Below are 15273 nucleotides of genomic sequence, written 5' to 3' on the forward strand. Positions count from 1 at the left end.
CACCCTTATGGCAGAAAGTGAAGAAGAACTAAAGAGCCTCTTGATGAAAGTGAAAGAGGAGAGTGAAAAACCTGGCTTAAAACTCAACATTCGGAAAATTAAGATCATGGCATCTGGTCCTATCACTTCATGGGAAATAGATGGATAAACAGTGGAAACAGTGTCAGACTTTATTTTTCTGGGCTCCAAAATCACTGCAGATGGTGATTGCAGCCATGAAATTAAAAGACGCTTGCTCCTTAGAAGAAAAGTTCTGACCAACTTAGACAGCATATTAAAAAGTGGAGATATTACTTTGCCAACAAAGTCCATCTAGTTAAAGCTATGGTTTTTCTAGTGGTCATGTATGGATGTGAGAGTTGGACTATAAAGAAAGCTGAGCACTGAAGAATTGATGCTTTTTAATTGTGGTGTTGGAGAAGACTCTTGAGAATTCCTTGGACTGCAAGGAGATCCAAGCAGTTCATCCTAAAGGAAATCAGTCCTGAATATTCATTGGAAGGGCTGATGCTGAGGCTCAAACTCCAATACTTTGTCCACCTAATGTGAATGAAGAACTGACTCATTTGAAAAGACCCTGATGCTGGGAAAGATTGAAGGTGGGAGGAGAAGGGGACGACACAGGATGAGATGGTTGGATGGCAACACTGACTCAATGGACATGAGTTTGAGTAAACTCTGGGAATTGGTGATGGACAGGGAGGCCTGGTGTGCTGCAGTCCATGGGGTCGCAAAGAGTTGGACACAACTGAATGACTGAACTGAACTGAACTGATCTGGCTGGATTGGAGAAGGAAATGGCAACCCACTCCAGTATTCTTGCCTGGAAAATCCCATGGACATAGAAGCCTGGTGGGCTACAGTCCATGGGGTAGCAAAGAGTCAGACATGACCAAGTGACTAAATGACATTGATCTGGCTGGATATGGTAAAACATACCATGACCCTGTACTTAACAAAATTCTGTACGTGAAACAAAAATACATAATGATTAGAATCTATGTATATTTCACATTTTCAATGTTTATTTTGCCTTTTATTACATAAAAATATCATTTACAGTTACTCTGGAAATGTCACACGGTATCTTGAATTCAAACAGTGGTCTAGTGTATTGACATTTCCATCAAGTACAATCCTAGAAAATGTCAAGTGAAATAATAGGATATTGAAGCACATTGGTATTCTGAATTATTTAGTGTGGTTGGATGAAGTATTTAATATATTTCATTTAGAGTCATTGGCTGCTGTTTATTTTTGCTTTAGGTAACATCTGTACTGTGGACATTCATTACCACTCACAAGATAACATAAAAGGAAAGTTATCCTTCAGTGCCATATTTAATTGTCAGAGTTAATTTAAAAGGGGATCAAACCCTCATGGAGACATTTTGTATTCTATTGCCGTATAATGGTTCAATGGCATTTTCATAGATCCTCTTTCTTTTTTATAATCATTTGTCTAATCAGAGCTGCTATCTCAGGCCTGATGACTTCAATGGGTTCCTCTGGCCTCCAGGACTTTACAACTTGACCTTCAGGGTTGACCAGATATTTCCAAAAATTCCACCTTGGTTCCTTCTTTGAAGAATCTAAAATATCAGAATATATTTTCATGAGTAAAATTTTATTCTTTGTCAAGATTTTCATTTCTATTAGTATTTGAATAAATTACAACTTTAGAATCAAGTTCTAGAATTGTCATCACTGCAAAAACTGAATTAAACAAAAAGCAAAACACCCAAACTCAAATTCTGTGTAATTAGATGTCTATATACTTGGTGACTTCACTGAAGATTGTACTGAACTAGAATCATGAAATGAAATAAAACTAGATTTGTTGATCTGAACCACTAAAAAATTTACCTTGTCACTAGCTGAAACTTTCAGTTGCTTAACATTTTTTTTTAAGATAAAGTGACGCTTTATGGTCTTTGGTAACATGAATGTATGGACTACTTTTCGTAGTAAGTTTATGTTTTTGATATTGTTGTGTATTACATAGTAAGGAATGCTAAATAACTGTAGACATCCTTTTGATAATCTTAATTTAGGTAAGAAACGTAGAACTTTTTTCTATTTATATCATACAGGATTTGTGTGCGTTATTATTGACTAGTATGAAAAAAAAAAAAAGGCTTCCCTTGTGTCTCAGCTGGTGAAGAATCTCCTTGCAGTGTGAGAGACCTGGGTTTGATCCCTGGGTTGGGAAGGTCCCCTGGAGAAGGGAAAGGCTACCCACTCCAGTATTCTTGCCTGGAGAATTCCATGGACTATACAGTCCATGGAGTTGCAAAGAGTTGGACATGACTGAGCAACTTCACTTCATGAGAAAAATATAAATAATTATTATATGCCTAGTAATGTATGCTTAGTGCTTTCAATGGATCCTCTCATTTAATCTGTATAGCAACCCTGTAAAGCTTGGCTATTATTATTATCCCCATTTTGCAGATGAGAAAAATGGAGGTCTAGACTCACGGTCACATAGCTAGTGAAGGTAGAGTCCAGACTGATATCTAGTTAGTCCTTTCTATTAGAAGAGCTCATGCTCTTAAAATAGGGGACATGGCAAAGCAAGTAGATATTAGGAGAACAATGACAAGTTCATTTTTGTACATGAGGGGATTCAGGTTATGTGGGACACCCCATCAGAGGAGGCTTTGGAGCTTAGGAGCTAGAGCTCACCCAGGGAAAGGGGACAGAGTAAGGAGAGCCCAGGTGGATGTGGCAGAATCCTGAGGATCAGTAGAGGTAAGGGTGGATGGAAAAAAGGAACCTGGAAGGAAGAGAAGGAGCTGGAGTAGAAGTCGTAGACACTGAGACCCACTAGATTCAGGAGGGTCGTCGGAATGAGAGATCAAACACGGTGATCTAAGAAGGAAGCAGAGACAGGGAGGCAAGAGAAACCAAATGTTAACTATTCTTTCAAAGATGTTAGTGATGAGGTAGGTAGAAGGAACGTACTGCTTAGAGTTTTTAAAGGTGGGGGATCCTTTGTTTATGCTGGGGAAAGAACCAATAAGGGAACATAGGTTAAAAAAAATAAAAAGTAGCCTAATGTTTACTTCTGTGTGCTATACTTTGCATACTGTGCCAAGCACTTACACTGATTATTTCATTATTAGGAGTATTGCTGACTAGCTCAAACATCATTGACTTGGTAGGAGCATCATATTATTGGTTAAAGTCTTCTTAAAATCATTCTGAAAAATAGACATTTTCTATAATGGAAAATGTATTTTAAAAGATAACACTCATCAGAGCAGGGCTCTCTCTAGGCAGTATCTTTGCGTGAATTAGAAAAAGATACCCTTCTAGGTGGGAACAGTCCCTAGGCACATATGTTTCATTTGCCTGGGTTTCAGCTCCCATGTGACCCCTTATTCCTGTTCAGTGAACAACCTGCACACCTGTACAGAGCCATCTTGTTTGTGATCACATGATCAGTTACTATCTATTTTGGCCAATTTAAAAAGATCTAATTTTCATTTAGCCATCATTTCATAGTCTTTGTCTTTGGAGCTTCATCTAACTTTAGTGAAACCTTAAATCATTGTTACCTTTTTGATTACACAGGGTAAGTGGAGTTTCTTTTTTAGTGACAAAGGGGAAGAACCTAGGAGCTATTGTGCTCAAGTATTTGGCTCTTATAATTGACAGATGACTACACAGGCACATACTGTGGCTTTTCTTCACCTCAGTGTATACTGGAAATAAAAGGAATAAAGACCTCACTTTTGTCGTTATTGATGGTGTTAGGCATTATGCTGACTGTCCCTAGAAATTTGAATACAGTGTTTTTGGAAGATTCTGCTTTCATACTTAAATATTATAGAATATCATTAGCCGGTTTGTTGGACTGGAAGACTGATTGCCTGGCTAAGGTCATGGTTTTAGCAAAATTCAAATTACCTGCAGTGGAAATGACTGAGGCAATCATCCACCTAAGTTAGATGAGAGGACGTGAGCTGAATGTCCTTTAGAATAGGGTCTGGCACAGTGGAAGCTCTGTAAGTAAGTACTTTATTTTTACTATTAACAATTTAAACCTCCAAACAATCTTAAGGGGTAGATACTATTGATGTCATTTTACAAAGGAGCAAACAGACAGAAGTTAAGATATGTGCTTGGAGTCACACAGCAAAGGTAACAGAGCAGGGATTTCAACCCAGGTATGCTGGGGCTAAAGCTTAGCCCTTAGTCACAATACTGCACTCCCTTTATGCTGAAAAAAGTCTTTAAATAGACTTCCATAATTAGCTTAATTACAGAGGTAGCCTAACACTACCCTCCTCCAAAAAAAATCAAGATGTGTTATTTTGAATTTTACCAAAAACCACCTGGCAAACGGAGATGTTCACCCGTGAGGATAATATCTCAGATAAGGCAACATAAAATTAACCAGAAAGATTAGTTTAACTAGTAATGCTCAGCAATATTGATAAGAGATGTGTAGCCAGCTTAAAGTACATTCTTTTGGAAAATAATAAGGAAAATACACTGTAGTAGATTTATTTTGCCATCCAAGAAGTTAAAACATTGATTTTAGGAAAACATAACTTCTAGAAAGTTACAGAGGATGAGAATCTAGTTCTTTGATAGTTTTATAAAACTTTCCCACTAAAACATTTAAAATGAAATAGGAAAGTATGGTCCTGGTGCATTTGTTTTAAAAATGAAAGCAACTAAAAACATTAAATTGGTGAGGCAAGGTAGATATTTACCAACAAGAAATCTAAATGCAGGTTCTGCTTCGGATCCTAGAATCTTAATCTTGTGGAAGATGGGGAATGTTACTCCGAAGTTATTTCTTGCAAAAGATACTACTTCCTTGCTCGGGCGGGGCTCCGATTCTCCAAACTGATTGCATGGAAAAGCCAAGACGCTGAAGTGGAATGGTCCAAACTCTTTGTGCAGTTCCTGCAGTGCTAAGTAATTTCTGTCTGTGAGTTGGCAGTCACTAGCCACGTTTACAACTAGTGCAACCTCCCGGAAAAAGAAAAAAATCCAACCGGAAAGTGAAGCAAATAAAATATTAAAAAAAATTCTGCAAGTAGTTAAAACCCTAAACTATTTTGGAGGAATACAACCTTTGATAGATGATTATTTCATATTTTTATGAAATTTATTCGATACAGTAGATGTCCCCAGTTCTACTGAAAATCATAACCCGAATGCCTGAGTTAAAACTCTGAAAGATCACAACCATTAATAAAGCCCTAGGTACTCATGAAAGTTTTTTTTTAAATAAAAGATAAAATATGATTATTGATAGAGTGCTTTTTAATGCTGTTAGATTGTGGAGTTAATACTTTCATATTCACATTATATGGCATACTCCATAATCACATTACTATTAGAATTTCCTAAATGATTTAAAGTATTAATCCAGCACTTAAAACGTCTTAAAGCAAATAGTCAAGATAATCAGTTATCAATTAGCATAGAAACTATGAGAGCACTGATGGCTAAAGTGATATACCAATTTCTCTGAGGACTAAATTATAACATGAACATATAACAGTAAAAAATAGACTGTTATGACAATAAGCAGAGAACATGGACAAACAACAGAAAAATCAGAAGGTGCAACTTACTTTGCCTTTAAACTTTTCCAGAGAAACCGCTCTTCCATTTGCATCTTTCACTTCAAAAGTATAAAAGCTGTTGATTTTAGGTTTTAGGAATTTGAGTTGTAGGAGGAATAGCATTACTGTGCACAGAATCATAGACAGCAAGACTGCAAATGCCTTTGCTTTGGGCCCTGAACATCTCAAAGGGTAGGCTGTGAGAGGCTCCATTTTGGATGATTCTAGAGGAAAGTCTCAGCAAGCTGGAATTCAAGGAGGAGCTGAAACTTGAAACCAGCTCCGCTTAACGGAAAGTCAGGAAGGACAGACTAGCTCCTGTCACTGCTGGGGAATAGAAAGCTCCTTTTCAGAGATGGAGCCAATTCCTAAATGAAGTACAAAGCTCTAAAAATATCAATGTATATAGTATGTCAGTTGTAATTTTTGCTCGAAAAATGACATTTTTGGTAGCTCTTTCATATCTGCCCAACAAAGAAAATATTTCACCAGAAGATGGTGCCCTTGTATCTTAAAAGCTGTAAAGTGCTTCCAGCAGTTGGCTGAATGTGGCAGATTGGGTGTATAATACCTAGTAACTCAGAGTGGCAATTAAATTGGTCTATTAGTATGTCACCTAATCAGTAGGAATTTGATATTTATATGTATATAAAGTCATATGGCTTAAGCATACTGTAACTTCAAGGAATTTATAGTGGAAAAGGCAGTGAAATATCCGAAAAGGCTACTTGCTCCGACCTCATCCAGCTAAGGCAGAGCCAGGTGAATATAGTAAAAATAAACAGATGAAAAACAATGACGTCTTTAAAAAACCCTCCTCTATCATAAAACAAACTGTAGTTCAGTGAGTTTTCAAATTTTTGGTAATGGTGCATAGTAAGAAATACACTTTATGGTATAACTCAGTACATACACAGACAGGTGTAACCGAGAAGTTTTATTAAATGAGGTTTCCCCTTTGAACTGCAGCACATCCTGGTCTATTGTGTTTTTAAAACAGCCTGCTTTTGATTTCAAAATGATTTCAAGGTTCACCAATGGGCTGCAAACTCTAGATGGGGAAAAACCTAACTCTATAGTAACACAGGACTTTTAGCAATTAAATAAGATGGTGGTGGTGGTGGTGATTTAGTTGCTAAGTCATGCCTGACTCTTGTGACCCCATGGACTGTAGCCCACCAGGCTCCTCTGTCCATGGAATTTTTCAGGCAAGAATACTGGAGTGGGTTGCCACTTCCTTCTCCAGGGGATCTTCCTAACCCAGGGATCAAAGCCAGGTCTTGAGCATTGCTGGTGGTCTCCTCATTGCAGGCAGATTCTTAACCAACTGAGCTACCAGGGAAGATATTTCTATACAAAACACTGCTCCCCATAACCCCCTGCCCCCACCTTTCTACTTGGGTGTGTCATCTAGTTGTTTCATCTTTTGTCTTCATTTTTTTCTGTGGCTGCCACCTTCTATGGGAAGCCTAACTTTGTTGAAAATTTTAGGAGCAAATATGGAAAGGGAATTGAAGTCTGCATATCCCGAAAGCCGTGGTTCCTTTAGCCATTTAAAAAAATGCACTGTTTAGGACACATAGCAAGTTTTGAATGAAGTTGCTTTGTTCCACCAGGGCCTGACTGTTGATGTTGTGGTGAATTTGCAGAAAGTGCTAGGAAAGTGCATGGAATGATTTGAGAAGCTTGTGAGAGTCCCTTGCCATTGCTGTTAGATCTCTGGAGATTTAGAGGAAATGCTAAAGTGGCTGCTAGCCCTGCTTCTGCGCTGTGTGTGTTTGGAGGCAGCTGAGCAACGCCCACTGCTGAGGCACCTAAACCTTCAGAGACCATAAACCACTTCACTCCCACTCTTGGGCCCTAGTAAGAATGGATACAAAAGAAAACTAATCTCTTGTAAATAAAATTTCTAGTAAAAACTAAAAACGTACACAAAATGTATTCTATCACTTAACTGTGATATTATTTTGGTGTTCTCTAGCAGAGTCATTGAAAAAGATAAAGCCCCTGTGTTTATATTACATCTGAACACTGCTATCTATAGCTTAAATTCTCTGGTTTTCCTCCTCCAATTCTGGTCCTTGTTTGTAGCACTGCCATCACCTGGATGCTTGTTAGAAACACCACATTTCAGTTTCATCCCAGCCTGTTTTGAATCAGGGTCTGCGTTTTTACAAGATCCCCTCATGACTCAAGAGCACATTTAAGTCTGAGAAACTTTAGACCTTAATCTTTTTCTGGTTTACAGAGCAACAAGCTTCTTTCATTTCCCTTTATCTTCCACACTAAATGTATTTCATGTCTCTGTGTCTACAGCAGCTACGTTAACTCCTCAGACTATTTAAGCAAATAGTTTTAAAATTCAGTTCACAGACCCTGCTATAATTTGAATCATGTAAATCCATCCCATTATAACTGTGCTTTGAGACAGGGGACCGAGGGAGAACTCTGGAAAGGATGTTGACTGACCATCTCCCAGCCAGGGCCCCAAAGGGTGATGTAATTTTAATAAAATCTTTATGATAGCTTCTAGTCCATTGTTTTCTGAGAATCTCCCATTGAGTGATCCGGAGCCGAAAGGGCTTGAGAAGGCCAATATTATGCTATATGAACTTGCAAGAAATTGCTGTAGAAGCCACCATGGTAGTTTTTACAACCAGAAATATAACAATTGTGCAGACCTGATGTTTTATGTTAGTTTGACCAGAAAATTCACTCTATATGGAAACGGCTTTGAAAGCTTAGATAAGTCTCTTGTCATGGACAAAATCAGATCAGAGTAGGTTTGTTAATTTTATGATTCTTAAGGCTTGGGAACATGATATATACATATATAGATATATATTTATGATATATAAGTATTCATACAGGCCCATTAACCAAACATTCAAGACAACAGTTTGGAAAATTTCCACCCTAGACAGAGGTGAACACAGATTCTGGATCTCAAAAATTTCTCCTTTTTTCATTTGGCAGAGTCTTTCTCTGTATATATTTGATTTCATCATCTCTTAGCTTTCTGGGGATCTGTCATCATTGCTTACATGTTCTATCCATACTGAGACCATCTTCAGATTATAGATAAATCCACATTTAAGATTTCTCTTCATAGAGGATCATATGTTAGAAAACCTACCAACACTCTTTCAGAAGATCTAGGAAAGCTTCCAAAAGGGGGAGAAGAGATTGATGAGGTTGAAGGTCAAGGTTAAAGGAGGCTATTTGGTTAAGAATGGGCTAAAGCAGTTGATTCAGTTAATTAATCAACTCAGGCAAAGTAGAAAATTCCATAAAGTGTAAATGATGCAGGCAGCTTTACACAAGTATGGAATCAAGTTTGGACATAAAACACATGAAACAATTAGGGAATGATTACAAGGAAGCAAATAACCAAGTGCTAAAGAAATGACTCACGTTTGTAAGAGCTGTATACTACACATGATTCTAATCACATTTGTAGAGAGCAATTTTTTGTATTTAATACATAAGTATGTACATAGTTATGTTAAAGGGAATCATGTGTTATATAAAGATCTTTATAGACCTTATGTAATAATTTTTTGAAATATGAAGAAGTTAATAGCTCCTCATTATCATAGAACTAGTAACAGGGACAGCTAAAATTAGAATTTAGGACTTTCAACTTCATAAGCAAAATTATTTTAAAGACATTAAAAAAACTATCTTTTTCTTATAATAGACAAAATATGCTTCAGTTCAGTTCAGTTGCTCAGTCGTGTCTGACTCTTTGTGACCCCATGAATTGCAGCACGCCAGGCCTCCCTGTCTATCACCAACTCCCGGAGTTCACTCAAACTCACGTCCATCGAGTCGGTGATGCCATCCAAACATCTCATCCTCTGTCATCCCCTTTTCCTCCTGTCCCCAATCCCTCCCAGTATCAAAGTCTTTTCCAATGAGTCAACTCTTCACATGAGGTGGCCACAGTATTGGAGTTTCAGCTTTAGCATTAGTCCTTCCAATGAACATCCAGGACTGATCTCCTTTAGAATGGACTGGTTGGATCTCCTTGCAGTCCAAGGAATTCTAAAGAGTCTTCTCCAACACCACAGTTCAAAAGCATCAATTCTTCAGCACTCAGCTTTCTTCACAGTCCAACTCTCACATCCATACATGACTACTGGAAAAACCATAGCCTGGACTAGATGGACCTTTGTTGGCAAAGTAATGTCTCTGCTTTTCAATATGCTATCTATGTTGGTCATAACTCTCCTTCCAAGGAGTAAGCATCTTTTAATTTCATGGCTGCAGTCACCATCTGTAGTGATTTTGGAGCCCAGAAAAATAAAGTATGACACTATTTCCACTGTTTCCCCATCTATTTCCCACGAAGTGATGGGACCAGATGCCATGATCTTCGTTTTCTGAATGTTGAGCTTTAAGTCAACTTTTCCACTCTCCTCTTTCACTTTCATCAAGAGGCTCTTCAGTTCCTCTTCACTTTCTGCCATAAGGGTGGTGTCATCTGCATATCTAAGGTTATTGATATTTCTCCCGGCAATCTTGATTCCAGCTTGTGCTTCATCCAGCCCAGCATTTCTCATGATGTACTCTGCATATAAGTTAAATAAGCAGGGTGAGAGTATACAGACTTGATGTACTCCTTTTCCTATTTGGAACCAGTCTGTTGTTCCATGTCCAGTTCTAACTGTTGCTTCCTGACTTGCATATAGGTTTCTCAAGAGGCAGGTCAGGTGGTCTGGTATTCCCATCTCTTTCAGAATTTTTGACAGTTTATTGTGATCCATACAGTCAAAGGCTTTGGCATACTCAATGAAGCAGAAATAGATGTTTTTCTGGAACTCTCTTGCTTTTTCGATGATCCAGCAGATGTTGGCAATTTGATCTCTGGTTCCTCTGCCTTTTCTAAAACCAGCTTGAACATCTGGAAGTTCACGGTTCACGTACTGCTGAAGCCTGGCTTGGAGAATTTTGAGCATTACTTTACTAGCATGTGAGATGAGTGCAGTTGTGCGGTAGTTTGAGCATTCTTTGGCATTGCCTTTTTTTGGGATGCAAAATATGCTTACTTAGGAGAAAACGTGAAAGGTCAGACTGCTGGTGAATGCGACAGTACTACCCTCTGGTGAAGGGGTTTTATTCATGAGGAAACATTTAGTTTTATAAGTAATCACTGTAAGGGTTTGAAGAGGGGAGGGAGTGGAGAAGAATGGCTGAAACCTTGGCCATGTGTACTGAAGTGTTCTGGAAGGGGTCAGAGTCTGTAGAGCAACAAGCCAAACAGAGAGGATAACTTACTAAAGAAGGCAACCTTGGTCAGGGACTTAGAAAGGAAGGCATAGACGCTAAAGACACTCTGGAGCCCCTAGTGGCAGGTGTTGGCAAGACAGAATTAAGAATGTCTCATCTTGACAGTCTTTGCTTGGGTAGTGTTGCTCCCTAGGACAAGGAGGCATTGGATGTTAAAGAAGGAGAAGATAATCGTTTTGGTCTTCATGATTAACCTGAAATAGTACTGAGGCCCTGAATTTGAAATGCCTTGTGGACTGCTGTGTTGGGCTTGTGGTGGTGAGGGTGGTGGTAGGGGCAGACATTCAGAGGCTAAGAAAGGGTGGTTGGGGATATGTTGGATAGCTGTTGGGCCATCTTTGTTACTTTTGTCTCTGCCACTGGGTTCTAGAAAGATCCTGAAATCACCAGCATGTCTTTCCTTGGGATGTCTGAGTTTTTCCCTCCCACTGAATATTTGTGTGTCAGATTATTTATCACTAGATATGTATTTGTTTCTATTTTCCTAGTTGTTTCATTTCGTTACTTCCTGACCTTATTTTTAACCTCTCTATCCTATTTATTTTTTGGCCCTGGTGCCCTGCATTCCTCCCGATTTAGTGTCAAAATGATGTGAACTCTAAAGGTAAACAAGCCACACTGATGTGCTTGGACTATCAAGTCATTCATCCCTTTTCCCTTCTTTGTCTTATTTTTCTTATCTTCCTCTTCCTCTCTATTAATAAATACTTGAGTCATTTAAAACTATGCGACAGGCATTTCCTTAGCAGGAGATAGATCCTGAAACAAAAGTTTAAAAACATTGAAGATGAAATACCACAGTCTGCAGCAGGGTTTCTTAAGCTATAGTTATTTGTCTGCATACCATTTTTTAATGACTTAATTTTTTTTTTGTTCAAATCGTCATTTATTTTACTTGGATTAATTTTCATAAGGGAAAACTTTCTATCAACTTTGAAAAAGTTAAAACATTAAAAAGCACATATTAAAATATATAACTCGTAAAAAATGTTTTCATCTGTGCCCTTAAAAACCACATGTCCTTCCTTCGTGGAGGGGCTGCCTGAGAGCTATATATTCAAAATGTTACCAGTGATTGAGCTGTCATTTGTGTTGGATGCGCATCTGCCTCCTCCCATGCATCAGGGGATCAGTCCTAGTGTTGCGGGGTCGGTCCTAGTTTTGTCACAGGAGAGCAATACAAAAATACGTTTTTGCTTTTATTTCATAAATTGCTTCCCTTTAAAGAAGACAGTTCCAGGACTTTCCAATGCAGGGATGTGGGTTCGAATCCTGGTGGGGGAAACTAAGACCCCACCAGCTGTGTGGCACAACTGATAAAAAATGAAGAATACAGCTCTGTTTGGGCCCCCTTTCCTCTGGACTAGATACCCCAGGTGCCTTCACCCCATTCATGTGTCGCTCTGTTACTGTGTTTTCCCTGATCTCCTATTATTGTGGTCTCTTTCCTCCAAATAAAATCAAGTTTTGAATCCCGGCTTGTCCATCTCCTTTTAAAAGAATGGTTCTAAGACTGGCTGCAGTTCTCCAGATGAGTTCCGACTTGTGCAGAGATAATCAGATTTTGCTTGCTTTTTTCCTGGACACTGTTTTTTCCTTAATAAGAGCTAAAATTGTACTACTTAAGCAAAGTAATGGCGTTATACTGTTGTCTCATATTCTGGAGGTGGTTGTTTAATACTGCCTGTCATTTTTATTTCTTATCAGTTCTTTCCCACGTTAGGCCTGTGCAGTGAAAACAATCTAAATGGGAAGGTTTTTCACATATTCTTATTGAATGGAATTTTGCTGACTTTGGTCTTTGTCCCAGGCTTTATATTTTTAATATTTTAACTTTCTTCTCAACTTGGGAAAAATAATTTTGATAAATTCCCATTCAAACCACTAATAACAAATTGAACAGTGTTAGGCCAGGGACAACCCCCCTGTAGTATATTGCAGGGGGATTCATTCAGGCTCACATGGATTCAATAAGACTTGTGCCTTCTGGACTGCTGTCTGCAAGCTACTTATTTCTAGTGACTTATTCCTCCTATTGGAAAACCATGAAAAACATCTGTCTACCTAAATTTGGGGGGGGCATTTTCTCATTTGTCATCATAGATCACTAATCAGTGTCCATTCTGGAAGTGTTGCCAGTGTTCTGAGGTTTCATTTATCTGGTCCCAGTGATTGAACTTATTTAAATTGCTCAGATGAGTACTTACTGCTTAATTTATCTCACTCTCCAGTTTCTGCAGAAATGTTTATTATATGCTGTCCAATTTGAAAATCATTCTTAATGGAAAAGAAAGAAAGAAGATAGCATATTTCCCTGCCTCTAGATTGTTTCTTAAATCCCTTGTGCCTTTTCAGGATTAATTGCCTCAGAGGAAAGAGATTCATTCATTTGTTCATGCACTCCTAGATGCCAATAAATATCCTGTAATCTGAGGCTGGTAAGAGAAAAGACAGAGTCTCTGGTCTTTAGGAACTGCTGATATAGTAGGAGGACATAACAATAATCAGGAAAGTGAAATATGAGCCGTCTTAGTCTGTGTGGGCTGCTGTAACGAAACACCACAGACTGGACAGCTTATAAACAATAGGATTTTATTTCTCAGTTTTGGAGGCTGGAAGTCTGAGGTCAGGGTCCCAGTGTGGCCAGCTGAAGGCTGTCTGCTGGGCTGCATTCTTCTTGTGCCCTCCCATGGTGGAAGTGGCTGGACAGCTCTGTGGGGCCTCTTTTCTAAGGGCACGAATCCCATTCTTTACCATCTGAGCTTCCCTGGTGGTTCAGATGGTAGACTCTCTCTCCAGTATAGGAGACCTGGGTTCGATCCCTGGGTTGGGAAGATCCCCTGGAGAAGGGCATGGCAACCCACTCCTGTATTCCCGCCTGGAAAATCCCATAGACAGAAGAGCCTGGTGGGCTACACCCCATGGATTTGCAAAGAGTTGGACATGACTGAGCGACTAACTTTAGGGGAGCGACACAAACACTGAGACTACAGTGTGAGCAGAGATGTTAAAAGCACAGGGCCTGAATGGCTTTGTGAGTTGGGACTGCAAGTTGCCCTGGTCGGTTAGGAGGCTGTGCACTGCATGCTGCAGGGGCTGTCACGCTGCCTACAATTGCGGTGGCCTGAATCCGGCATCTCCTACTTGTCAGCACTGTGTCTTTGCCCAAGTTATCTTGTTCAAGCCTGTTAACCTTCACTTCCCAACTCTGGAGAATGGGGGAACCAGTTGTACCTATCTCATGGCATTGTGATGAGGTTTTAAAGAAAAATCCTCTAATGCTTTTATCTCAGTGCTTGGCACATACTGAGCACTCAATGAATGCTGTTATTATTCATAATTGGCTCTATTGGAAGCACACACAGTGAGCCATGGAAGCATAAGGAGTGCTAAGTATTAGTTTCTAATGACTGATGTAATAAATTACCAAAAATTCTGTGGCTTAAAACAGCACACATGTGTTCTCTGACAGTTATGGAAGCTAGAGGTCCAAAGTCAGTTTTGCTGGCAGAAGCCAAGGAGTCAGCAGGGCCTTGCTTCTTCCAGAGGCACTAGGGGAGGAGCTGTTCCTTGCCTCTTCCAGTTTCTGGTGAGCCAGCATTTCTTGGTTGAGCAATGCTCCAGCCTCTGCCTCTGTGGTCGCATTGCCTTCTCCTCCTCTGTGTGTGGTCAAGTCTCCCTCTGCCTCCTTCTAGAGGGAGGGGTAACCCACATAATCCGAGATGATCTCCCCATCCCAAGGTCCTGACCTTGATAAACACATCTGCAAAACCTCTGTCATAGGAGGGAACATTCAGAGGTTCTAGGGATTAGGACCTGCATATCTTAGGGGGCCACTGTTGTATCAGGATTCTCTGCAAAAACAGAATCAACAGGATATATGACATAGACATAGACATAGACATTAACATAGACACAGACACCAATAGAGATATAGACAGAAGTTCGTGAGGTTATGGGAGCTAAACCCCACAACCTTGCCATCTGCAAGCTGGAGAACCAGGAAAGTGGTATGATTCGGTGCAAGTCCAAAGGCCTGAGAACTAGGGAATTGCTGATATAAGTCAAGGAGTCTGAAGGTCTAAGAACCAGGAGCTCTGATATCTGAGGGCAGGAAAAGATGGACATCTCAGTTCAAGAAGCAAGAGAGTTTGCCCTTCCTTTGTCTTTTTGCTCTATTTGGGCCCCTGGCGGATTGGATGGTGCCCATCCATTTTGGTGAGGGATCTCTTAGTCTACCGAATCAACACTTTCGGGAAGGGGTTCCGGCTGATCCCAGCTACAAGGCTAGAATTTGCTCTGGGAGAGAACAGTTGAAAAGCATCCCAGATGGGGACACTGTATGGTGAGAGTAACAGTCAGAGAAACATGGCTCAGTCTCAATGTCAGT

The 15273-nt window shown here is 39.6% G+C and overlaps 2 protein-coding genes across 3 annotated transcripts in view; one reads left to right on the top strand and one right to left on the bottom strand.

Annotated features, from left to right (window-relative positions):
• The window catches only part of CDC20B (cell division cycle 20B), a 71899-nt gene that overhangs the window by 9390 nt on the left and 47236 nt on the right, over positions 1-15273 (top strand). The window lies entirely within an intron of this gene.
• On the bottom strand, positions 1004-6086 carry GPX8 (glutathione peroxidase 8 (putative)). Of its 2 annotated transcripts, XM_069556531.1 has the most exons (3): positions 5601-6086; positions 4728-4989; positions 1004-1592 (listed from the first exon to the last, which is right to left on the bottom strand). In XM_069556531.1, the coding sequence occupies exons 1-3, from the start codon at positions 5802-5804 to the stop codon at positions 1429-1431; spliced, it is 630 nt and encodes a 209-aa protein (XP_069412632.1). In that variant the 5' UTR covers positions 5805-6086; the 3' UTR covers positions 1004-1428. The 2 variants fall into 2 exon arrangements, with proteins under 2 accessions (XP_069412632.1, XP_069412633.1); XM_069556532.1 differs by lacking the exon at positions 4728-4989 and having other exon boundaries at positions 5601-5845.

Source organism: Ovis canadensis, chromosome 16, assembly GCF_042477335.2.
Source record: "Ovis canadensis isolate MfBH-ARS-UI-01 breed Bighorn chromosome 16, ARS-UI_OviCan_v2, whole genome shotgun sequence".
Classification (NCBI taxonomy): Eukaryota; Metazoa; Chordata; class Mammalia; order Artiodactyla; family Bovidae; genus Ovis; species Ovis canadensis.

Coding starts and splice junctions, on each gene's coding strand:
- GPX8 (XM_069556531.1), bottom strand. CDS start 5,804: ATGGAGCCTCTCACAGCCTACCCTTTGAGATGTTCAGGGCCCAAAGCA. Junction 4,990..5,600: donor TGGAAAAGTTTAAAGGCAAA/GTAAGTTGCACC, acceptor TTTTTCCGGGAG/GTTGCACTAGTTGTAAACGT. Junction 1,593..4,727: donor TGCATTTAGATTTCTTGTTG/GTAAATATCTAC, acceptor CTGATATTTTAG/ATTCTTCAAAGAAGGAACCA.